The sequence below is a fragment of the Hemibagrus wyckioides genome, linkage group LG08 (genome assembly GCF_019097595.1).
Source record: "Hemibagrus wyckioides isolate EC202008001 linkage group LG08, SWU_Hwy_1.0, whole genome shotgun sequence".
NCBI lineage: Eukaryota > Metazoa > Chordata > Actinopteri > Siluriformes > Bagridae > Hemibagrus > Hemibagrus wyckioides.
In genome coordinates this window covers 6,787,153-6,814,784 of record NC_080717.1, presented here as the reverse complement: position 1 = coordinate 6,814,784, position 27,632 = coordinate 6,787,153, and the positions used below count along the sequence as shown (strand labels likewise).

At 38.0% G+C, this 27,632-nt stretch overlaps 1 protein-coding gene across 1 annotated transcript in view; it reads left to right on the top strand.

Annotated features, from left to right (window-relative positions):
• The window catches only part of aff2 (AF4/FMR2 family, member 2), a 254,016-nt gene that overhangs the window by 164,398 nt on the left and 61,986 nt on the right, over positions 1-27,632 (top strand). Inside the window, exons 8-9 of the mRNA XM_058398044.1 lie at positions 14,388-14,439; positions 20,481-20,518. Of these exons, the coding sequence (XP_058254027.1) occupies positions 14,388-14,439; positions 20,481-20,518 (90 nt within the window). The remainder of the gene's footprint in view (positions 1-14,387; positions 14,440-20,480; positions 20,519-27,632) is intronic.

Sequence of the window (27,632 nt, the reverse complement as noted above, 5' to 3'; positions counted from 1 at the left end):
GAAGTCAAGATGACTCGGCTTTTGTTCCTCTCAATTGCTCACCAGTTATTCGGGGGAAGTCTTAAATGATTTAACCAGTCAAAATATTTAGAACGAGACCGCCTCGGGGTGAGAACATTTCTGTCAATACCGTCTTTGTCTGAGCACACCGACTATAGGTCGAGGCGTGAGGCTTTGTTTCCTGCCAGTGTTACTAACACTAGATTAACATCTTAGGCAGAAATTAGTGCAAGGCTGCATCTGCAAAGCTTTGAAGAGCTGCTAGAGCTTTAATAGAGCTGTAATAATCAGAACTACAAAGATCTGTGCCACGATGCATGCCAAGATTTCTTTATGGCTCCACCCACATGTGGAACAGAGATGCTTAGCTCCTCCCCTTCACCTCACACCTCAAGTTACACGAAACATCTAAAATTGCAGTTGTGGCCAGCTACCCTATTTGAAAATTACAAACAGCTTCTTTAAACTTTGGAATATTCTTATATAATCTTATTGCTTTTCTTCTGGCTCTTTTTTTTATTTATTGTGCATCGAGCATTGATCTAGTTCAGTTTTGTGATTAGTTTCTACTAATAATAATTTATATGTATTAGCTATATATGTAATACATATAAATAATACTGCAATACTGTGTACATTTAATATGCAGCTCAAACCGGCATGTGAACGAACAAAAACAAAGGTCGTTAAAAATAAAATAACAATAAAGTATTTAAAAAAATGTAATAGCGTTAACAGAAAAAAGAAGATAATGATATAAAATATAAAAATATATAATCAATTTCTGTGAATATAGAATTAAAATACAGTTGTTAAAATTAAAATAAATAATTTTTTTAAATGATTATTTATTTATTTATTATAATAATGCAGTTGATCCATGTCTTTGAAGCAGAAAAGCGAAAAGCTGCTTCATTTGTTTTTTTATTTGGAATATGTAGAAGACTAGAGACGTTTTGGACGATAGTTTATGAGACATACAGAGGTGTATGAAATGAAGTTGCTGTGCCATTGACAGGGTTAAGACTTAATAAATATTTATAATAAATAACGTAATAAATATTTATTGTACATGTTGATTGGATTAAGTTAAATTCTCATGAGTCAGATTATTTGGAGCTTCTAAAATTACATGCACTTGCACGGTTGTTACACACACACACACACACACACATTGTCACACTGGATCCCGTCATGTCATCATCATCATCATCATCATCATCATCCTATGATCTCTAACCGTGACTAGATGAGATAAGTTACAGCAAAAACATTGCAAAACAATTCCCATGACTCCATTAGATAATTGGTGTTGTCTCTCACAAGTCTCTCCTCCTTCAGCTGAGTCATTTTCCCTCCAAGCGTCTCACAGACACTCTAAGGCTAAAGCAGAGCATGCTGACACGCTGTTGTATAAACCTTTAACGCTTCAATCTGTCCCTCTTGAGCCACAATCGTCCATTAGGCAGAGGGCACAGTGACATTAATTTGAAGTTTACCGTGTTGGGAAGTCATAAAATGGCACTTTTGCTCGGTGGCTCGACTCTTCCGTAAGCTCCTTGCAAACTGCTGGTGATCAGCACCGTAATTTACTCCAAACCTGACATTAGTCACACTCAGACCCTGCTATTCTCCCTGACCGAGGGACAGCGAGGCCAGCAACGCCTGCCATTCTTACCAAGATATCTTCTGGTGTTTTTATATTTGTAGCACTAGATATTCAGGCACTAATTCTGCTGTATATGTACTATTTAATATGTTAGTTCATTTGGATTATTGTGCATATAATCTAAATTCATTCTTTCATCCATCCACCCATCTATCTATCCATCCATCCATCCATCCATCCATCCACCCACCCATCCATCCATCCATCCATCCATCCATCTATCTAAAAATAGACTTATGAGACAATTTCAGTCTGTATAAACAAATTATTTTATCTTAACAAATTATTATTATAATATTATAAAATATACATAAAATAAATTATATTATAAATGATAAAATAAATAAATGAAATAAATTATTATCGTTTCATTATTTTAAGTCTGATTTTAAGTCTTTTGGCTTTATACGTGAGACTGATGTTTTTTTCCCTCTGTTGGATAACCTTAGGGTTAGGGTTAGGGTTAGAATTTTAGTGGTTGGAGATAAGATTGTTATGAACAAGCACTCGGGGGCATCTCGGAGAGCAGAAATGGGTTTTTGATATCAGCATTTACTTTAAACATTTGTGTGAAATGGTTTTTTAAAAACTTTCCTATGAATATATTTCCCCAAGTAGGCTAGGTAAAATCAGAAAACCCTTAGAATACTACTGAAGCTCCGAGTGTCTGCTTTCATATGAGCTTCATATTAACCACCACTGTGACGTGAGACATGACAAAGACATTTAATACTGAACGTGGACAGACAGAATGTCAAATCTTTTGGCCTCCGGGACAAAGAGGTAATTCATTGACATATAGAATAACAACATTTGCCACATGTTCTATATGATATTCAGCATCATTCACGTCACTGTCTGTCTGATGATAAAGTCTGTCAGGACATTTAAACAGCTTGCTGTCATTTATACAGAGTGTGTAAAGGCTCTTCTCTGTTTTGATGATGATGTGATGGTGCAGGTGCATTAAAAGCCATTTTGACAGCTGGTGATGATGATTTGAATGATTACAAACTGAATTGATTAGGCTTGCGTTGGTTTCGTTATGGCACTTGACTATCAAAAAAACGTGTTCAGTTTGTGGAAAATTCACACCAGCATGGTTTTAGTTAAGACATATTTAGGCAGACTGACTGGTTTTACCTTTCTGTTTGTCAAACAACATCCAAGACGGGGTTAGAAAGTAGACAAAATAAAAATGTTGTTTTGGTTAAGTATATATGTGTGTGTCTGGGTTTTTTTTTTTTTGTTTGTTTCTTTCTTTCTTTTTTACTAGAGGCGTCAAAGTATAGTACTGACAGAACAACTTTGGGTCTTTTCTTTTGGATGTTTTCCAAAATTCATCTACGTCCAATCTCCGATGGGTTTTTTTTGCAGACAGACACACGTATAATAACTGAATAATAATCCATGAGTTTTAAGGGGTTAAGTTTACAAGCGGAAGAAAAAAAAAAATAGACACACGAGGGAAAACATCCATTTAGCAAAAAATGGAGCTCAGGCTTTTCCTTGAATCAGATTTACTTAAAAAGATTGATGTTCAGTGCAGTTTTCGTCTAACGGAAAAGCTTGTCTTTTATTCCGACAAATATATTTATCATAAGGAGTTTCTCTCGGACGTTTTCTTCTCGGAGAGATGGTGCGTCTCCATCCTGGCCCTGCCATAAATTTGCATTCACAACACAGCAAAGTGCTCGTTTTATCCTTGTTAGGCAGGGATCTTAAAAAGCCCTGACGTTGCCTCAGTTGTGAAGATAAATTCCGACAACCAAACCCTGCCTCTGGAAGACAAGAAGGGGAGGAGGAGGAGGGGGAGGAAGAGGAGGAGGGAGAGATGCATGGGCAAGTATTCTTTTATTTTTTTTCCGGTGTGACACTTGAACAGACCCTGAAAGCGGAAATAACCAAAGGCCAATCTGAATAATCCAGCAGATGGAGGTTGAGTGATGATGGATGGAGCCTCTGGAGTCAGTGTCTATCATGGGCTTCTTAATTAAACATCCCCGGGGTGAAGGATGGACAGTGAATGGGAAAAGGTAGACGGGGGCATCTGTACATTTTAATAGCTTCTTCATTTCTGTTCATTTTAGTCCATTCTGCTTTCTTTTTCAAGAGTATAGTAACACCTCAGAGAACAGATCTTGTCCTCAGCTATCACACTTGCTACACAAAACTTTGTATTCATAGTGTTCACTTGTGAATCTGGTCGAGATTTGAAATATTTAACAGCTTTGCACACGCTCAGTTTCACCAGCGAGCTTCACTCAGGAGGTTTTATTTAAAGATTCTCGCTTTTGTCACCTTCGGGTTGTACTTTTGTTTACGTTTTCATGTGTTTACACTTCTGTTCCAGTCTCCTGTCATTGCTATGTTACCTAATTGTGTTCACCTGTCTTATGTTAGCTCATTGATTGATTGATAGTTTGTTGTTTCTTCATCTCCACACAAAGTCTAGTCATGTATTTATCGAGTTACGTAAGTCTAAGCTGTGATTCACTGAAAGTGTAGCGTTTCTAGGTTGCTGGCTCTCACCTGTAATTACAGTGTACGATACAGTGTGGATCGTCCTGCGCTGACCCTGCTTGCATATGTTTAGACCCACGCTACAGACTGTGATATTCAGATTTTTCTCTGATAATGCTTCGAAATGAAAGAAAAACTAATGTAAGAAATAAAGAAATGCTGAGTTTATGCACTTAAGGCCAGCGTCTTCACTGCTTCTACTTAGTTCTAAAATGAAAACAGCTTGTTCAAGGAGAAAACAATTGACTTTTAAGTCCTTAAAACTGTGTTACACATTTCGATTCTGAAAGCAATTTAGACTTGGATGGTAACGTCACTGTTTCCATTTGTTCTAGAAAACAAATTAGCCATGTTATGGTTTTAAGATAATCTTGTGTGTCTGAACTTTTACCTGAAGGTGTCTGACCTTTTTGTCTACAGAAGATTGAAATACACCGATCAGGAATAACATTATGAGCAGTGAGAGGTGAAGTGAATAACACTGATCTCCTCATCATGGCACCTGTTAGTGGGTGGGATATATTAGGCAGCAAGTGAACATTTTGTCCTCAAAGTTGATGTGTTAGAAGCAGGAAAAATGGACAAGCGTAAGGATTTGAGTGAGTCTCAAGGGCCAAATTGGGATGGCTAGACGACTGGATGAGGGCATCTCCAAAACTGCAGCTCTTGTGGGGTGTTCCTGGTCTGCAGTGGTCAGTATCTATCAAAAGTGGTCCAAGGAAGGAACAGTGGTGAACCGGCGACAGGGTCATGGGTGGTCAAGTCTCATTGATGCACGAGGGGAGCGAAGGCTGGCCCGTGTGATCCGATCCAACAGACGAGCTACTGCTGCTCAAATTGCTGAAAAAGTTAATGCTGGTTCTCATAGAAAGGTGTCAGAATACACAGTGCAGGACGGGTCAGGGCTGTTTTGGCAGCAAAAGGGGGAGCAACACCAATATTAGGCAGGTGGTCATAATGTTATGCCTGGTCATAGTTAAGATGACCGATCTACCATTTCAGATCTACCATTTAAGACATTCTGAGCTGTACATTTTCTTGTTTCTGGGGCAGTACTTTTACATTTTGTAGCTTTAATGCTTATCTGTTTACCTGGAAATGTGTTTATAGTGCACATTTAACGAAGATTCTAGCTATATCAATTGGACAGTTATTACTTTTTAGAGTAAACAAGTCCAAGATACTCGACATACTAAAGGTACAAATGGTGTGTTTTGTTTTCTGACAGCTGAATTTAAGCCATAAATATATACACAACCAGATAGACTTTGAGATTCCGACCTCGGCCTTTGTAAGAAAGTATTAAATATATATTCTATTTCATGTATCCAGAACTTTGACTGGTTGTGTGTGCTTGTACTTTATATTAGTCTTGTGAGTGGCAGAGACATTAGAAGTGTGTTGTATCTCTTGAGTTGCTCTCCAAACGAGTGTAGTGTTGACAGATCTGGAGCAGAGCTGATCTCAGGGCACCACCGGCTAGACATGTGTGTTTGTGTGTGTGAGACAGCGAGAGAGAGAGAGAGAGAGAGACTTGTCTTAGACAAAAAAAATAAAAAATACACTGTGTGTTTGTTTATCTCCGCGTGAGTCCAAGTGCATTTCCGTGTTCCTGCCTGTGATTGACACGATGAGGCCAGGCTCGGATGCTTATTTAAAGCCTCGCTCTGTTTCCTTACACTTTCCTCAGAGATCAACAGGGATGGAAGCGAGCGTGAGTCAGCATCAGGCACCTCGGCCTCCTCGTACCTCACACGCGGCGCGTTAACTGTTTCCCACTTTAAAACGAGGTGCTGCGCAGTAAAGCCGGAGCCGCAGAAGTTATCCGTCACGTAATGAAAGAGAGCTCTGCTTTACGACTCCCATAACAAGTGCGTGGTGTTCTTAAACTTAACAGCCTTCCGCACAGCAGTGTGTTATATCATAACAGGCGCTTAGCCCTGGGATGTGTTCTCTTCTTTGCTGGAATAAATATTCCCTCCAAATATTCCCTTCTCATTGAGAAGTCCCTAAACAGCCACAGCAACCCAGAGCACAATGGTAACCGGCGTCTACTGTGTGGTTACCCACAAACCCCTGCTCCTCCAGGGAGCGTTTTCCTCAACGCCGTTGCTCGCCTCAGGAAAACGCCGCCTCCTGAAGTGAGCTAAACAGACAAAAGCAGGAGTGCTGCTAAAGCATTATGTTGTATTTACACAGATTTTAGTCTTTTTGCAACGTTTCATTTGCATTACTAGCTTCACATTCTTCAGAATCCTGAAATCTTAGCTCTGTGACATAAAGATCTTTATGTGATGTGTATGAAAATGCTTGAAATGGGTTCTCAGACTCTGAAATAAAAATGCTTGGATTTTTTTTATCAACCCGAAAGCAAAACAGGGTTTAACGAACGAGTCTGTTGTTAGCAAATAATACCCCGAGAGAGAATTACACCGCGGGGAGAAAGCCTATAGGGCAGTTAGAAACAGCAGCACATCTCCATGACGCAACTATTGCTAACGATAATAGCCACGCGAAGGAAAAAAAAACACGAGGCTGTTTATCCTCAGGTGCAAGGGCAGGCGTATTCGCAGCAGAGGTGAGAAGTGTGCTGATGAATAATGCACTTGTGATAGATGGGAATACTGGCTTATTGAAACAACACAAGCAGTCTGACGGGATTCTCACCGAGGCACTACAGGGAGTACTGTGATATTAATGACACTAATATTTTCTAAAACAAAAGTATCTCTGCGCTTTAAATCCTTAAGGTTGAAGTGTGAGTGAGGAGAAGTGCATACGTATCCTGTAATCCTGCAGCTTCTCATGGCTTGGTCTTAATTTTCTGTATGAGCCGTGCTCACGCGGTGGCTAGCAGGCAGCCGATGTGGTGTTCATGGGCTAAATGGCTTGCCGTCGGCCTTCTCTACGGGACACCAGGCATCAGTAATGAACACTGAATGCTCCAGTGCCATAATGCCTCAGAGACATACCCATTAGATACTCAGCCCAATGTACAGTCCAGCGTCCATTACAGTGTTTATTCCACGAGTTGAAAGATGGGACTATGTCGAGGATATGACTATGAGATATGGGTGTGGTGTGTGCGGTGTTTTATACACACTTCACAGCGTTGTTTAGTGCTTTGTTGCCCAAGAACTACATTAGTGAGTGCCACAGTTCCTGTAAGCACCCAAATGCATTAAATCAAGGAAGTTAACTGTAAAGTGAAGTGGACAGAATTGTTTATGACATTTTGAACATTTAATCAACCCCACCATACCACCACCCCCACCAAACCACCACCACACCATCCCCCATTCTCCCAGTCTTACACCATGTTCAAATTCGATTTCTCGTTAAACCTGTGTGTGTAAACTTAGTCAACTTATCTAATTCCTGTACTTTACTGAAACTAAATTTTAATTATAAATCTAAAAAAATGGCTAAAATGGCTTCAACAGCTGGATGATCACTGGAAAAGCAATTGGAAAAAACATGTAAACTGGATATATTTTTCCAGGTAGAATAATAAGAATGACAACAACAACAACAACAAGAAAAATCAAATTAAAACTAAAAAAAAAATTAATTTTAAAAATTGCATGACTAAAAATAAAGTCTGAAAATTCAAAAAAAAAAAAAAATTAAAAGAAATACACATAATGTAATAGAAAATTAGTTTTTTACAGAAATATTTTGCATGGGGGTCAAAATAGAGTTACAAATATTTAACAAAAAAAAGAGTTAAAAAAATTACAAAAAATGCAGTTTATAGGGTTTGTAAAATTAAAAAAATTTATGATACTAAATAAAATTTAAAAAAAATTCCGTCATAAGAAATATTGTTTCTGAAGGTGTAAACAAGAAGAAGAGTAAATACAGTAAAAAAAGTTAATTAATAAAACATAAATTAGAATGAGATTAAAGGCAAATTAAAAATACATTTTGAGATATTATTTGTAATATACCTATGAAAAAGCAGAAAACTATTTTTTTTAAAAAACAAACAAGAATGGAGCTAAATAAAATACAGAATAAGTCATGAGAAATCAGGTTTAAAAGAACAAAAAGAAAGAAATGGCAGAAATAAAAAAGGAGCTTTTAGAAAAAAAATAGATATAAATCTTTTTCTGTTGACTTTGTATACAGATGGAACAGATGAGGGATTTCTCAAACATCTAATATTATGAATCATTTCGGCGTTGAATAAAAAGTAATAATGAAGAATAAAAGGCATTTTGTGTTGACGGAGACCTCAGATCCTGGTAGAGGAGAGACGTGGTGTGATATTGCTATTCATTGACTAGACATCTAACAAGTGCTCTCCAGCTTTGTTCTCTGGTTTATATGGAGGCGGCGCAGCAGGTAGCAGTGGTGCCTCACAGCCGCAGGGTTCGATCCTCAGCTCCGGTTACTTTCCTGTGCTGAGTTTCACATGTTTTCTGTGTGTCCATCTGGGTTCCCTCCGGTTCTCTGTTTTACTCCTGCTTTAAAAAAAAAAACATGACTGATAATGGATTGGCTACGCTAAATTGCCCCCTGGTCTGAGTGTGTGAGCAAGTGAGTGTGAGTGAGTGAGTGTGGTGGATGAAGTGCCCCTGCGGCTAATTATTATTATTATTATTATTATTATTATTATTATTATTAATTATTATTTATATATTATATTTATTTATTTATTTATTTACTCATTTGTTTGTTTGTTTGTTTATTCATGTATCTATGTAGTTATACTTTTTTATATTTATTTTATTTTATTTTATTTTTTATTTGTTACCTTGGTACTGGGAATTTTTTGGTTTGTCTTTTTGTGCATTACGGTTTTTTTCTTTATTTTCCCTTTAGTTTGTTTTTTGCCTATTTGCCCATTTTTGCCTTTTTTTTGTAGTCAAAGAAAGAATATTTTCTTCCACGAAACTTGTGTTATGTTTGTTTGCTTTTGTCCTTTTTTTTGTGTTTTGTGTGAAATAATATTTTGAGGATATTTCCTTTTTTTTTTTTTTTTTAGGTTACTTGTAGGAACTTTTCTTTCTTATTTCCCAAACAGACATGTTCTATGCTCATTTGAAGAGATTTCAGAATAAAGACACACACACACACACACACACACACACACACTTGTTATAAATATTCATTCTGTTACTGTGTCATTATGCCAAGTTATGTAATGAGAGAACGCTAGGATGAACGTTTTATTACACGGATTTTGGCACGTCCCCTTTCTCTTTTGTTAGAGATTTAAAAAGAAAAAAAAGACGAATGCATTAAGCGAATCCACACCGGAACAAATTGAGTTCCTTTGCATTTTAGATCAGCTTTCGCTAATGAAACTATGCCTCAGTGACGCCAGGGAAAAACTGAACGCAACTCAGGTTTCTCCTGTCAGATGTTAACACTTATGCCTTTTTTACGCCATCGGCATCGTGATTTTTCTTGGCTTTGTATCCAACACAAATAAAGCTGCTCTCTATTTATAATCTGTATTTGCGGTATTTATGCTTTGGGGTCTTTATTGGAGCACGAGGATGTCGTGTTGAATATTACGACCTTTACATGACTGTCTTCTCAGTGCAGAAGGAAGATTCTGACCTAATTAATCTGCATTACTTCCACAGGGATGTCTTTCCAAGACCTAAACATGAAAAACACCGACTTATTGTTTCGATTTCATATGTTTTCCTTCTCATATCTTCTTATAAAGCAGTCAGCTCTTCGTTTTTCCGTGTATTAGAACCTATAAACTTCATACTTTCTACATGTCCTTGTGGTTAAGAGGTTAATTTAGCAGAGTGGTAAACACTGGGGCAATTAGCCATTAAATATAGCTCCACTCTTAAACTGAAATTGCCCAGATGGGATCTTGCTCTGGAGTAATACGTCTAATAAAGTCGTCTATATTAGATCACTAGTTGAGGAGTTTCTCTTTCCAAACGAGGCCGCAGGCTGATTGTTTGTGTCGGCGACCTCGTTTAATCTGTACTCAAGTGCTGGGCAAAAACAGATGTTCGACTGAAAATGTTGCAGTTTCTTACGAGAGCCAGCGGACGTCGCGTTGGTTTTTAACACGACTCTTTGCGGTGCCGTAAAATTCAGCAGCCACGTCGCTTCCCAGAATGCGAAGCAGTTTGTAACTTCAATCCTACACCCAGTCAGGCGTCTCTCCTCCCCCTCGTTTATTTGTTCTCTTCTCTCGGCTTTTGTTTTGTGCCGTATTGATCCGGAGTCAGATTGTTGAAGTAACCCTGTCTCGGTCTGGAGGAGAGAGAAATAGGAATTGAACACCAATTAGTGGGAAGATATGTCAACATTTATAACTTAGAATCTCTGAAATGATCTGTATACCTTCCGTTCAATCGGTGTTCGGATATATATATATATATTTTTTTGTGTTTCACTTCTTTCAGTTTTCCATTTTACAGTAAAAGCAGCAGGAACTGTAATCTAACTGTAAAAGACTAAGAAATGATGGCATCGTGGTGATCATCAAGCCGTACACCGAATGAGATCCTTTAAAATGTCTATTGATGGCCACCAACATTTCTGTCTTAAGTAGTATACAGAAAATCCTAAATGTCTGCACATCTGGAGAGATATACCTATCCATTCTAACATGAAGAAATAAAGTGAGATCATATATTAGTTTGTAAATGTAAATTTGTCCAACTTCTGCCTCAAGTCACATTAACTTCAGGTCAAAAAGGATCAAAATCTTAATGTAAAATTTGATATTTAGGTCAAAATTTAGAGTCTAGTTTGTCTACAAAGTTTTTGGGTTGAATGATTTGATTGCAAAAAGAGCTAATTATGCATTTTTTTAATGGTTCTTGAGTCACTTACACTTACCATAGCATATTGGATCCTATTGGTTCGCCTCATACCTCTGATGTTGTGGGTTTGATTCCTGATTCCTGCCCCTGGAGCATCGCTATCAGATGCTAAATTCATTTGAGTTGTCCAGAGACAAATCAGTTTGGTATGTGGAATCAACTCCAAAGGAATCACTGAATCGAATCTTTTTGGAAATGACTCCGGATTGAAAGCAGGATTGTGTTCCGAAACCTCGCTTATTATGCAATTTTAAAGGTTCTCGACTCCATTACCATTGCATATAGGATCATATCGGATTGCCTCGTACCTCCAAGGTTGTGGTTTTGAATCCTGCCTCTGCCCTGTGTTCCTTGGACTTTGCATGTTCTCACTGTGCTTTGTGGGTTTCCTCTTGGTTCTCAGCTATCTTGGTCCGAAAAGATGAGTTGTAGGTTGACTGGCATCTCTAAATTGTCCCTAGTGTGTGAATGGGTGTGTGTGTGTGTGTGTGTGTGTGTGTGACCCGTGATGTACTGGCACTCCGTCTAACGTGCCAACAGTCTTGTTACCTGAGTCCCCTGGGATAGACTCCGGGCTCCATGTGACCCTGAAATACTCACATTTAGTTTGTGCGAGGTGAATCATTTTAGTGTGTGGAATCAACTCCAATATTGAATCAGTGAATCAGTTCTTTTCAGTTTTGACTCCCTTTCAATCAAAAGGGAGTGTTCTTGTTTACTCGTATCGCTGTCAGATGCTAAATTCATTTGGGTTGTCCGAGACGAATCAATTTTGATGTGTAGAATCAACTCCAAAGGAATCACTGAATCGAATCATTTTGAAAATGACTCTTGATTGAAAGCAGAAACGTGTTCCAAAACCTCACTTATATTATTTTAAAAATAGTAGCATACATTGAAGAAAATTCAAACACTAAACTCAAATCAGTGTTGCTGAGGATGAAAGAAAATAGCTTTAAGAGAATTGATTCAAATGGCATGTGTTTCATAATATAGATAATGGATAATGGAATTTGTTCCAAGGCAGGTGTACCCTGGTGTTTCTTATTGCGTGTCTATAACTTTTTGAAACTTGTGTAATCCCTCCAAACTGCACTCTAAAACCCACACAGATAAACACACTCGCTGGCCATGGATCAGCCTCTATAAACTGAAAATCCTGCCTGATTGCACCTCCAGCACCTGGTCTCCCGTGCAGGCCCGATGCTGACATCTGTTAGGTATTACGAGGGTAATGACTGGGAGTTTTGTTCAAAGTTCCCCGCGATCTGTGCTGCCGCACGACAGCTTAGGTCATAGAAAACTAAACCTTAAACACATTTCCCCCATTTATAGAGCCGTTTTTTATTGTTCCAGCGTTAGGAGGAAAATTCCTTACTTGGCCCTTTTTTTACAGCCCAGTTGTGTTCTGGTGGCCATCAGGACCCGACATTCAGAAATATCGCTCAGTGCAGGATGATGTCATGTGACCCTCGGAACTGTAACACAGATGACATCATGCTCTGATTCTTTTGTTTTAACGAGGTCATGGCTTGGTGTATTTTATGTATTGTATCATAAGATTATATTTAGAGGATGAGAGATTAGGTAGCCGTCTGCCCCACAGGAACGTAGAGGCAAAGTACCCCTCCTGAACAGGTGAAGTGGACTGAATAAAACCCTAAAAGTCTTGGTGAAGAAAAAGAAATCAATACATTTAAACATTTTAATTCAAGATTACAACCTGTGCCTACCTTTGACTAATGTTGAATAGATTTATTTATCTACAGTTAAAATGGTATTTGGGGGCACGTTGGCTTAGAGGCTAAGGGGCACTTTGAGACAAATCACATGTATATATTAATATGCTATTAGGTTAGGTTAGATCTATTAGGTTAATAATTCATAATTTTTATAACAACAAGCAAATCCAGGAGGAGCTGTTACCAGGAGTGGTTAGCACGTTGGCGTCACACTTCCAGTGTCCTGGGTTCGAGTCTCGCTCCTGCTCACTGTGTGTGTGAAGTTTGCATGTTCTCCTCATGCTTGGTGGGTTTTCTCCCACAGTCCAAAGACATGCTTCTAGACATATTTTCATATATCTGTTTACACTGGAGACTCCGTCCAAAAAATGCGAAATAAAGTTTTTCTTATGTAAAAAAAAAAAAAATAAATAAATAAATAAAATAAAAGTCCACCATATCAATAATTACACATATTTTAATATATCTGTTTACACTCGAGACTCCTTCCAAAAATGCTAAATAAACTTTTTCTTATGTAAAAAGAAAAATTATAAAATAAAAGTCCACCATGTCAATAATTACCCATATTTTTATATATCTGTTTACACTGGAAACTCCTTCCAAAAATGCTAAAAAAAAAGTTTTTCTCATGTAAAAAAGAAAGAAATAAATAATAATAATAAAAGTCCACCATATTAATAATTACATATATTTTAATATATCTGTTTACACTGGAGACTCCTTCCAAAAATGCTAAATAAACGTTTTCTCATGTAAAAAATATAAATAAAATAAAATAAAATAAAAGTCCACCATAGTGATAATTACTCATATTTTTATATCTCTGTTTATCCGAGATAAATTCCTAGATACACTGTTACTATAGAAACTATAACTTTTTTTAACTGATGCATAAATTATTCAGCACTGGTACAAACAATGTAATCAATAATAATAAAAAAAAAAATTCTAATCAATCAGATTTGAGGTTTGGGTCACGCCACATCACACTGTTGCGCAATCATTTCCTATCTGTGTTGTGTTTTATTCCTTACTTGTTGCCTCTGAGGAAAATAAGAAATATTGGCTTTCAAACAAATAAGCTTTCAGTTGTTCATGATTTTGATTTCGTCTTTGCTGGATGTTTGTTTAAAATTAAAATGCTAAAATTAACTGTTGAGGTGACTTTGTAGATAAATAGAATAATTATCTACAGAATTAAAGTCTCCTGTCTTGAGTGATTCTATTGCTGACTTCAATTCCTTCCAGTCAGATTCACAGTAAAGGCTGAAATCCATTATCGTCGTATACTTGTATTGTTTACTTGTATCGCTGTCAGATGCTAAACTCATTTGGTTTGTGCGAGACGAATCAATTCGAATCAATTGTGGAATCAACTCCAGACTCCAGCGAATCTTTCTGGAAATGACTCCAAGCTGAAAAGAGGATTGAAAGCAGGATTGTGTTTTGTATCATCGCTTATATTAAAGGAAAAAATATGCAGCAGTGTTGCTGAAGTGAAAGAATATTTAGTTTAGATAGTTGAACTAGCTGAAAGTGAATCGATTCAAATAGCGTGGGCCATATTTTGTTTCATGGCAAAGATCATAGTAAGCTTTAAGGTTTCTGTTCTTCATGATTTTGTCTTTGTTTGTGTTTCAGAATGCTGGAAGATGACCTGAAGATCAGCAGTGATGAGGAAGACGGTGAACAGGTGAGACAAAATAAGAGACAAATGATATATTTATAAAAAAATAAACACTGTTCATTTAAAAGCTGTAATTGACGCTTTAATGAAGCTCCCCTGAAAGTAAATACTGACCATGGAAAATGTTCACCTCTGGTGTATCTGGAGTACGATGAAGCGATTTCTGCGCTGTTGGAAATGTGAGGAAGCGTACTGATTGTGGGAATACTCATTGATTAGCTTTGACCTTTCTTTCCTGCCTAGAAATCACCTTTTTATCTTTTCTATTTGATTTGTTTTGATTGAGCATGCAAATTAGCAGCGTTCTGTTCTCATGACATGAGACATTTTCATAGGCAATGTAATCACCACACACACACACACACACACACACTTTGTCTTAGTATCCTTGTGAGGACCTTACAGAGACTTAACTAGAATTAATACTAGAACTTCATCTCAGTTTTTGGTCCCCAGTTTTCCTTATAGGGACCTGCAACACTTCTCAAACCTAAACAATATATAAACACACACACACACTTTTTTCTTTAGTCTGGCAGATATTACTAACATTGTAGGGACATTGTTTGGCCACCAGCAAGATAAAAACAAGCACACACACACACACGTTTTTCTTAGTAACCTTGGAGCTTACATTGATATAACTATATACTAGAACTCCACAGAAATAGAAAACTCTTCTTCTTTTTTTGTTTTTTTTTTTGCTCTATTATTAGCTTTTTTGGTCCTCGGTTTTTGAGCCAAAGGTCTCCTCAAACCTTTCAGATATTACTAACCTTGTGGGGACATTATTTGGCCACCAGCAAGATAAAAACAGGCACACGTACACAAGCACACACACACAGTCTCTCTCACTATTCACACCTCAAGCACTCATTTTACTGACACACACACACACACACTGAGTAAGTAATGTACTAGCTGGACTATAGAAGGGATAATGAGTATGTTTTCAAAAAAAGTGCATGTGTATGCGTGCGTGTGTGTGTGTGTGTGTGTGTGCTTGCTATCTTATTGTGCCCACATAAAACCATATCCAAACCAATTACCCTCCCTCTCCTTACCCAACTCTCTCTGTCTTTCTTTCTCTTTCTCACACACACACACACACTTTGCTGTCTCATGATTGAATACAGATACAACACCATCTGATACAAATTACCTGAAAAACAGACAAAAACGCATAAGGAGATCCTCAGGGTGTTTTTATTTGTCCCTTGCTTATGACCTTTACCCTTCCCTTTGCAATTCTTTGCACTTCTATTTTCTCTACCTTTTTTGCTGTAGCACAATAACAGTCACACCGTCTCCTGACACACATAGTTGGCAAAAAGCAGCCATTTCCCTACAGCACAGTCTCTGCTAAGCTTTTATTTAAGCTCATGATTGTTTCTCCCAAATGGTTTGAGAGTAAGGTGGGATTACACAGAGGTCTCGGAGATAAGACACCTCCAAACCCACTTTGTGAATTAATGCTGTCTTTATTTACGAGTTTCCTTATTAATCAGTCAGTGTCTTGCTCCTTCCGCTGTGATTGTCAAGGATGCCGAGGACAGTGATGGACAGGACGAGCTAATAGCATTTTTACAAGATCGTATTCAAGCCTGGGTTTTTATTTTGGGTTTTAATCAGTGTTGGGTTTGTGGGTGAGGTGATCGTATGAGTGTATCAGGTGCACTGGATACAATAGCTATCAGATGGATAGTTTTGTTTGGTGGATGATTTATAAGACTTTTTTAAAACTCCAGTAACACTGATACACCTGATTCACTCATATCAGTGATAGACATTACCATGTTTGTGTCACTGCTGTGATGTGATTGGTTCAGTATTCGAATAATATTCAGGCACTGTTGGTTGTGTGTTGACCCATGGACTAGACAAACAAACAAAAATTGGTTGGTTGGTTGGTTCAAGATTCAAGATTCAAGATTCAAGATGGTTGGTTTACTGCCATGTCTGCTTGGCTAGTTGTCTGGTTGATTTGCTGTCTGGCTGGCTGGCTGGTTGGTTGGTTGGTCATCTGGCTAGCTGGCTGGTTGGTTGCTTGCTTGCTTGCTTGCTTGGTCATCTGGCTAGCTGGCTGGTGAGTTGGTTGGCTGGCTGGTCATCTGGCTAACTGGCTGGTGAGTTGGTTGGTTGGTTGGTTGGTCATCTGGCTAGCTGGCTGGTGAGTTGGTTGGTTGGTTGGCTGGCTGGTCATCTGGCTAACTGGCTGGTGAGTTGGTTGGCTGTCTGCTTGGTTGGTGGGTTGATTAGTTAGTTTATTTATTTTTTCTCTCTGTAAGGGGGCATGCGTGCATAATTAAGGCCTTGTCACTGTTACTATGTGTCATTTTATTAGACATAACGTGACAGACAGATTGTATGGCTAGTGCTCTTAATTTGGAGTAATTTTGGACCTGGGACTCAAGCATTTAACATTAAAGGGCAGCTACTGCTTTCAAATGGTGTAAAAAAGAAAAGAAAAGAAAAGAATGTCACTGTCAATGGATTTGACAGTGATGGCTGTTCTCAACAAAATTACTCTGTAATTTTTATAGCCTCCACATTTATTACTAAATTTCTCAGTAATAAATCCCTTCTTGTGCCAGATGTTCTCAGAATGAAACAAAGAACGAACAAATGGATGCCTGGTTGGTTGTATGGTTAGTTGACAAGATTATGTTGTTTGGGTTTTTTGTGGCTACTTTGAAACTCTACCTGTGTGTGGGTGTGTGTGTGTGTGTGAGAGAGAGAGAGAGAGAGAGAGAGAGATTGTATGGCCAATGCACTTAATTTGGAGTAATTCTGAACTTTGGGCTGAAGCGTTTAACATTAAAGGGCAGCCGCTGCTTTCAAATGGTGTGAGAAAAAGGATGTGACTGTCAGTGGAGTTGACAGTGATAGCTGTTCTCAACAAAATTACTCTGCAATTTTTATAACCTCCACATTTATTACTGAATTTCTCCGTAATAAATCCATTCTTGCGCCTGAAGTTCCCATATTGGTGCTTTAAGTGAAGAAAGGAGAAAAATGGATGAATGTATTATTTTGTGTATTTTGATAAATACGCTAATTTTGCTGTTTGATTCTGCTTTGTTCAGTGCACTGCATGACCATTTTGTAGTGTTTCCAAATAATTTCATATTCACTGTACGTTTTATTTAGCTAATTGATGCCTTGTCCCCCCTGTTGTTCAGAACTGAACATTTGAGTTGTGCCATTCATCATGCTGTGAATAGCTTCAGCTTAGGCCTGATTTCACTCTGCTAAAATCTTTTGTCATGCTGCCTTTTTGGAATCCTAATGTGATCCATAGCAAAATAGTAGTGCACACACACACACACACACACAGACACACACACTGCCTCAGTCTGCTGTGAGAAATGTTCCCTGCTTCTCTCAAGCAGAAAAGCCCAAAACACCACAAACACACCAAGAGAGCGCAAAATTGCACTTGTGTTTATGTGTGAGCTTGTATCCTTGTGTGTGTGTGTCCACGTGTCTGTGTGTGTGTGTACTATATATGTGTGTGGTCATGTGCCTATGCCCACGTGCATGTGTGCGTGTGTGTGTGCCCACACATGCCGCGCTATCCTTACTGCCCCCAGCCGGGTTGCCTAGCAACGCCGGAACGTGTGCGGCTTGGAAGAAGCCCAAATTCCCCGCAGAGCAGGAAACAGCAATAAGAGCCTCTGTGACAAACGATCTGCGCTCTTTCATCTAATACACTGTGAAGATCACTGGCTCCTCTCACTGAATGATAAATGGACTGTATACAGATCAATGGCCACAGCAATAAGCCCGGGACGCCAGTCTGTGCCCGCTTAGGCGGCCCAGGTAGCGCCAGACGAGCGCCATGTTCGCGTACGGCTCAGATATCTCAATCCATCCCCATTTACTCCGATACGCCCGTTTCTGACCGTCAAGTACTGTCATTTATTATTGTAGTCCGATACACCCATATACAGCATGATGAAACATTGTGCCCCATTGACGACAGTAAAAACACACAGAAACTTCTGCAATAACTGCGTATATATAGTAATGTCAAACTATCCTAGCTGCAGCTACCTAGCACACCAAGACACTTATTATGAAGAAAAAGAATCTGTTACATATGCAGTTCAGCTTAATTAACACAGAGCCAAATTCAGAGACGTTGATGTCAATGCTGATGCATTGTATCTGTAACAAGGTTAGCCGGTAATCGGGTAATAAATTAATTAGATTTTTAAGTGGTGCAGTGCATGCCTCCTTGAGTCAGTATCGTCTGTTTTATAACAATTCCATCAATAGTTTAATAATTGATAATAAAAGAAATGCCAGAGTTTTACATTTCTCACATTTGGTAGACACCCTTATCCAGAGTAACTTACAATTTACCTCATTGATGGTTGAAGGCAGGGGTGTCCAATCTTATCCAGAAAGGACCATTATTAGTTAATAATGCCATATTTATGCATTTCATATTTTGCACAGGTGATAAACTATATGTACTCCTGAGTGTACACATTTAAGGCCAAAAATATACATTTCAGCCTGACATACTGTAGTTACTTCGAACTGTCAGACATCTGCATCAAACTCGATCCTGATCCTCGCTCAAGATAAAAAAAACTGCATGCACTGAAACCGAATCTGAATACGGCCCAACTTAAGTTACCTCAGCATACAGGCTAACACCAGCATGCTAGCTAACTTAGAAGTTTGTGTGTGTTGGTTAGCTCCTTATGAAGATCTTTCTGTTAGTGTTGATTAGCTCCTTATGAAGAGCTACCTAGCTAACTAAAAGTAAGCCAAACACAAAATGTCCGGGTTACTTTTAGTTAGCTAGTTAGCTCTTCATAAGGAGCTAACCAACACTAACAGAAAGATGTCCAGATTAAGAAAAGCTTTGAGTTTGGCTGATTATAGTTCCTGGTGAAAATGATTTGTGTGACAATGTTTACTATAAAAAGACTGGATTTAAGCTAGTCAAGTTTGTGTAAACATAAATATAATAAAATATGCAATGCTAATGCTAAGTTTATGAACAATGTTAGTTGTTTCAGCAACATCAGCACGCTAACTCACTACAGTTGGAGTTTCGCCTTCTTTCAGCTAGCCAGTTAGATCCTGATACAGTAGCTAGCTAACCTACGTTCATAGAACACCACCACCTTCTTATAATATATATATATCTCTAATTTTTGGGGGAAAAGCAGTTTTGTGTTTGGCTAAATGTAGTTTTGTGAAAAGAATTTGTATTTATTATTTTTAGTAATTCTACAGTTTCTGGGTTATACTGTATAATTTATCTTTATCCTGTATTTACTGTATAAAAAACAAACAAAAGCTGTCTAGCATGGTGTGATTATGGAACTTCAGTTAACTCCATGCTAACAGTGCTGAGTTGGAGGATAAACAGATTGTGGAATTGTGTTAATTTGAGGTTTCTGATGGTGTTAATCGAATGTGATTGCACATTCTCTGTCCACCAGCTTTGTATTAGTTAAAAGTGCCACAGCGAAGCGTAATCAGACCCAGGAAAATTAGCGACACCAAGTTCATTGTTTGCTAAGTGCTGCTATTCATGTCATTAGGTGCTAAAATGCTATTTCTTTTTATTATTTGTCTATTTTTTCTCCACAAATCCAGTGTACTTCATGAATAATTAAACATGTTGTGTTGTTTTGACTTTTTGCTCCTGTTGCTATAAAAAAAGTTCGACCCAACGGACCAACCAAAAAAATATTCTACCACTGTCCAAATACCGCTATATATCTCATGAACTGTAATTCTATTACTTTTGATACCCGCCGTTAAAGCAACACTGTTCGACTTCACCGGTGTTGTTATGCTGCTTACAGACCCACAGAACTCTTATAAATAAAATACAAAACAATCAAGAATTCTCTGTTAGGATGAAAATCCATTTGTTAGCCTCAAGCTAACATTGATCTACTGTCTAAAGTGATCATACAATAGCAGCCTTGAGCAGTTGTGTTTAATTAAATTTGTATGTATGATACACTCAATCCTGCATCGCTCTTCATCTAATTGACATTTTGTCTCGTTCACAGACTGCCGAGAAACCCAAAACCAGGAGCACACCTCCAAAGTAAGTGACTGTTTCAAGCTGATTTGTTTCATCATACACCCAGATGGACTATTAGACACAGTCCTGCTTCGACTTTTTTCACAGCTGGAGGATTGTGAAGGATTGGATGAGACCTGAGTCTTGAACATGAGAGTTAATTTTCAAGAACCGTTATGTTTCCATCTGTTATCAGAAAATAACTCGGTCTCTAACAGCCATTCTTCAGTCTGCATATCCTGATATAATATCTGTTGACGTTTGCCTTCGCTATCCTGAATCCGTGTTCGAGGAAATATGATGTACACTTACTGGCCACTTTATAAGGAACTCATGTATGAGGTTATCCAGTTTGTTGTATCTGATAACACATGCAGATAAGGGGTCAAGAGCTTTCAGGTTCGCATCAAACATCAGAATGAGGAAGAAAAATCTCGGTGGTTTCGATCTGTTGGTGGTTCAAGTATTTCAGAAACTCTAGATTATGGTGCATTAAAATGGTGCATAAAAAACACACACAGTGAATGGAGGTAGTGTGGGTGGAAATGCTTTGTTCATGAGAGAGATTCAAGATTATTTTATTGTCACTATACTGAGTACAGCGAAATTAGAGTAGTCCTTACAGTGCCATTCACATGTAATGTGCTGCAAACTGTACATCCATTTTAACAAATTAAATGCAATATGTATATAAATATATATATATACAATAACTGCAGTAACTGCAGTCAAGGCAATAGTGATAAAGTGTAGGAGCTGGTGATGTCGATGTGATGGTAAACAGGAGCACAACTACAGAAAGAGGATCGTTAACACTGCATTATAGCAGATATAACAACAGTTATAAAACCTAGCTATATGATAAAAAACAAGATATTAAGATGTAGGTTAATTTTACACAAGAATATAAGCAAACAGCAAAAAAAATCTTAGCTTAAATAACGTATTCGTGTATCGGTTAATCCGATAAATATTCCATTCATAAAACTGCTATTCAAACATTATAGTCATTTACTTTCTGAACAAAAAAGAAGCCCAATGTGTTGCACACATTTAGCGACATTAGCTAAACTCATTAAACCACTTTATTATTACCAGCTAAGCAGTTTGTTAAATAAAACTTAACTGGCGATTTTGTAAATAGAACCAGAACTAGAGCTTGCTAGCAAGCTAACTAATATTATACTGCATGAACCGTGTTATTAAGGGAACTAAGGGAACCCTTAGCATCATTGATTGTTGGCCATCATGCAATAAATGTAGACCTTACTAGTGCAATTAAAACAATTAAATAAGGCGCAAATTGTATTTTTAAGTGGATGCAAGATAGCTACAGCCCATCATCACGCTATACAAAGAATTATGTAACAAAACACTACATACAGTGCGACATGTTCCTAGTCTGCATGATGAAAGATAACGAGACGCTGTATGTCACATCATGAAGAATTTTTTTTTTTTCCACTATCCACTAGAGAATCCACTGCTATTGGTGTTGGTCCTGTTATTAAGTCTCCAGCATTTATTTCCCAGCATCCTCTCCTCTCTCCTTCATCTCTGACGATGCCTCTGTTGGCTTCTCAGAGGCAGCGTAAGGTGCAGACGGGGTCTCATTAAGGAGACGGAGAGAGAAATATGGCCTGCAGCTCTGTTCTCAGCCAGGGAGCCTGGGAGTGGAGGAGCTGTGAGCGATCCCGGGGCCACGACTTCATTCCTCTAACAAAAGCAAAGAGTGGGGAGCAGAGACGGAGCTGCAGGGGGTGGGGGGTGGGTGCTGGAGGAGGGAGTTAAAGGGGTGGAGGGTCTCATGGAGAAGGCAGTTAGTGAGAGGGAGCTGGAGCTTAAGTGGCAATTAGACTGGTGGTGGCTTAGACTGTGTGATCATTTACTAATGAGGTCTTGAATACTGCTTAATGGGCTTTGATAGCTTTGCTTGATCTTAATTCTCACGGTTTGTTCTCTACCTTGTAATATACTTCAATGTATGCCCTACTGACTTTTTACTTTATACTAGTACCAATACCTAAATTAGCATGGCGCTTAGTATCAAGCAAAGAGGTTCATCATGGTACATTTAGCTCTGTTGATGTTGGTTGCTGCTGAGAGCTGCTACTGACAAACTCCTCATGCTGGGGTTTATGTATTAGATATTACAGCGGTTAATAGAGACACTAAGCAGCGAGCACTCTTGTTAAAAAATAAGTGCAAGGTACTGTGGATTTCACCTTGACCCCTGCCAAGGGAAGTGTGTGTGTGTGTGTCTCAGTGCTCGCTGAACTGAAGTGCTCTCATATGCAAAATTTTCTCTCACTGCTCCATGTTTAGAAATATTTTTGATATAAAAGCGCAAATAGGCATCGGGCCAACCAGTTTTAGTGTTGGTCCATTACCCAAAGTCTCTCTGTTTTTTAGCGAATGGGACAGCAATAAATCTTAGCCATCGAATATTTTAAAGTAATTCTGCACCATGTGCTCGAGGTATATAGTTGGACAAATTTGTTTTTAGTACAGTTTCACTTTTAGTAATAATGGAAAGTGTGTCGATTTGGTCCAAACCTCACACTAAATGTCCTGCAGCTCACTTTGGGACATTATGGCTATGTTGTTAGGCAGCTGCTCTTGCAATAAAGTCCAATTTGCTTCCAAGTCTAAATGACAGCTCTAAAAAAAAAAAAAAAAGCGTCCCTCGCATACCAAGTCAAATTTAGGCTGTATTTAAAAGCAGGAGTGTCAGATCAGCACGTCGGTTTGACTTAGACATGATTTCTGTTGTGTCCATGAGGGCTGTATGAAGCATCTAGCTATTCCCTCCTTCTACAGTGAGGCAATGTGCCCATTAAAACGTAGCCCACAGTTCAGCCTAGGGCACCATGCTACAGAAAATCCAGCTACATGACTGCATGGGTTTCACACAGCCCTAAAAATCAGCACTCCTGTGGTGTGGAATCAGGCTTCACGTGGTCAGTAGTTTTACTTTTTATTGAAAGATCAGGCAGATCCTGGAACAGTTCTCACTGACAAGTCAGGTCCAATTTTTTTTAAAGCAGAACACAAATATATTCACAGGAAAGGTGTTATTTAGGTCAGAGCATGTACAATTTAACCATATGGAATATGTGACATGGTACCACAGGCTGTTGCAGTGCATGTTTAATAGCATGACAGCAACCGTGTGCTTATGTACACTGACACTGTTCGCTTTTTGGCTAAGAGCCTGAACATCTGCAGGGTTGCTAAGTGGTATTGGCCGAATTGGAAAGGGAAGTGAAGTGATCGACATTGAGCGATTGTATTAATCTGCTAATTAAAGCACTCTCTGTTTACGTTTTAACGATTTAAAGAACACAGAATTCACAAAAAAAAACGCATTTGATTTCTAAATCAAATAAACTAGCAGTGAGATTAAACCTTGCTACCTTTTTTTTTATTATTATTTAGCTTAACGAAGCTAAATTATTCATCACTCAGGCATTCCTCTTCTTCTCAGATGTTTTCTGTGTGACGTTAGCCATCTGCTATAATATTTTCAACCCTCTGATAAATGTGCTGGCATTCCACAGCTTAGCATTAAAAAAATCTTTCATTATAAATCCTTTTACCCAGAGCCTCGAGTTTAGTTAAAGACCATTGTTCTGCGTAACCGGATTTCTTTAGCTCTGCTTGTTTACATTTGAACAGTTGAGATGTTATTGTTCTGTTGTTTAGTCTGCTTTAGTTCTTTTCCTCCATTGTTTTGGCACATTTTTGTGTAACCAACTGTCATTTCATTGTTTTGTTTTTTTTGTTCTTCTTCATCCTTTCAGAGTGCTAAGATTAACGTTTTAGCACATATATACACATATATGTTACATAAAACATATGTTGTGCTTTAACAGCTTAATTATGGACATCATTCTGAACAGTTAACGTGATTAAAGAATGAAACGTGGATCGGGACACAGCCCACATAATTTCATATAAGAAAAACATCTTTAAAAAAAAAAGATAAAAACTAGCATTTCGGTGTTTACATACGTTCATCTGTGTTTAGAATTTTTTTAATTGACATATTTTCTTTAACAAAAAAAAAAAATGAACAGCTGGTGAAATAAACAGCATGGATTTAGGCTAACAAGTAACAAATGGTGGTTGGATTTTTAGTGGAAGCCAAATGAAACAGGACCACACTCTTAAAAACGATCTTTAAAAAGATCTACCAAAAGGACTAAAAGTTGTAGTTTGGTAGTTTGGTACATTTAAATATTAACAAAACAGTATTAGATGATCGACTTTTACTATATAACGGAGCAAATATTTTATTTCATTGCTAATCCTAATAGTAGTTAGCACTGTTGCCTCACAGCAAGAAGATCCTGGGTTCGAATCCCGGGTTCGAACAGACAGGGGCCTTTCTGTGTGAAGTTTGCATGTTCTCCTCGTGCCTGCATGGGTTTACTCCGGGTACTCTGGTTTCCTCCCACAGTCCAAAAACATGTACATTAGGTTGATTGGTAATTCTATTGCCCATAGGAGTGAGTGTGAGTGTGTGTGGTTGTCTGTCTACATGTGTGGCCCTGTGATGAACTGGTGACCTGTCCAGGGGGTACCCCTGCCTTTTGCCCAATGTGTGCTGGGATAGGCTCCAGCAGATCCCTGTGACCCTAATTAGGAATAAAGCGGGTATAGAAAATGGATGGATGCTAATCCTAATTAAAATTGCTTCAGATATTTTAGAGCTTTTCCTGCCTATATTCTAACAATGCCGGTTCAAGAGAACATAAATATATTCTCCCGGAATGAGAAAGAAATATTTTTATTAAGGTAAAGACAAAATATATGTCTATAAACATGCCTGTATTTTCTACAAAGCACGCAGTTTATCAAGCGTGGTTGCAAAAACAGCTGTAGGCAATGAATATACAGACAGGTATAAATAATTTTGAATATATGACATATTTCATTACTATATTTTATTTATTGCATATTACATTTAATTCATATTCCATCAAATTGCTGCATAGTGCAGCTGTTTAAGATAGTCAGTGTGTTTTAGTGGGATTTCTACCAGATTTTAAAACACCAGAACCGTACTGTTGCTTGAGATTCAGAGAATTTTGCAGTTTTTAATTGAACAGCCTTTATTTGTCACATATACATTACTTCACAGTGAAATTCCTTCTTCTCATATCCCATCCTTGGAGGTTGGGGTCAGAGCCCAGGGTCAGCCATGATATAGCGCCCCTGGAGCAGAGAGGGTTAAGGGCCTTGCTCAAGGGCCCAACAGTGGCAACTTATCAGTGCTGGGGCTTGAACCCCTGATCAACGACCCAGAGCCTTAACCACTTGAGCCACCACCGCCAACACATACAATAGCAATTTGGAAATTTCCTCATGCGACGTGTTTTCTGAGGCTGCTTAGTGATGAGATCAAGTAAGAGAGATTAAGCTTTATAAGAAGTTTAATATATAAGCTTAAGATAAGAGTGCGGAAAGCTTCTGGATATTTTACAGGTGAAGGTCACTAATATGTGAGGTTTTGACTGAAATACATGTTGGTATTAATGTTGTAGATTATAACTCTTAAAACTCTTTCACCAGAAAGCATTTTTCTGCAGTGAATCATTCAGGCACATTGTATATTTCACATTCAGCATTATAAACAAGCAGTAATTAGACTTACACTTCGATCTTTCTATTAAGCACACCTTATTATCCAGTATATTGCGCTCTAATTGATTTTATATGGCGCTTCTCTCGAAGGCTAAAGCAAGCAAACATATTTTCTTATTTCTCCGTAGGACTGAAAGTTACACCTACACACAGCCAATCTAAAAGTAAATGTTATGATGGTTGGTGGCAGAAAAAGAAAAAAAGAAAAGAAAAAAAACGGTGTGTATTGAGTTTACCTCCGCAGACGGGTTTTGGCTGATAGCAATCTCTGTGAGCAGTCAAGCAGCAAATGCATCACCAGCTTCACCAACCAGCAAAAAGAAGAGGCAGATGGAGTGAAAAAAAAAAAAGGCTTCTCAGTGCTCGCTTTTCAGTATGACTACTTGCTTCTCCATCATTATTCATATCTTCTCACCCCACACTGTTGTGTATCATATCAGGCGGTGTATCGCCGTCATCGCGGCTCGTTCCGAACAATATGTTTTAATGTGCTGACGCTGAAACGGCTGCAATATTTCACAAGCGGTTATTTCAGTATATTGTTTGGGATGTAAGGAATGACACACTCTGGACAAAGCTGTTATATTGTATACACCGTGATTGATTGATTGCTTTTTTCAATCACAGTTTGTTGCAACAGGTTTTATTCCCCTTATACAGTAGACAATTAGCCAACAATTTTTGATATATTAGAAGAAAAATGACACGTATTAGCCATTTAGCTATAAAGCAAGTCAATTGCTTCCTCTCTAGTCTCTGTTTTGTTCTTCTTAGAGTTAATAAGATCAAAAATGATCATTTTTGCTAATAAACTGTGCGTTGAACCCATCATGTTGAAGACATTGTATTTCCCGTGGTGGAAAACTTCACAACTTCATGGCAACAACTATATGTTTGTTTTTATCGTTTGATAAAAACATGTCTCTTAATAATAATAATAATAATAATAATAATAATAATAATAATAACAATAATACAATTAATAATAATAATAATAATAATAATTATTATTATTATTATTATTTTTTTATTATTATTATTATTATTATTTTTTTTTTACTGTTTATTATTAGTCTTACTATAGCTGTTACTATACAAATGAAAACATATTTAAAATCACATTAATATATAGTGTATTATATAAATATGGGTTAGATCTGCTGTTATAGACCAAAAAAAAGCAACATTTATGGCTTTTGGCATATGCCCTTACTCCAAAACGACTTACATTTATCTCATTTATACAACTGACCAGTTGAAGGTTAAGGGCCTTGCTCAAGGGCCCAGCAGTGTCTGTTTGGTGGTTCTGGGATTTGCGCTCACAACTTTTCAATCAGTCATCTAATACCTTGAGCACTGAGCTACCATTTCCTACAACAACCAATCAGATTCAAGAATTCAACTGCACTGTAGTATACAAGTATCTTGTTCAGTTGGTTTACCCTCTAACGTCAGTCTTAGAGAGAGGTTTGTATGTATAAAATGACCT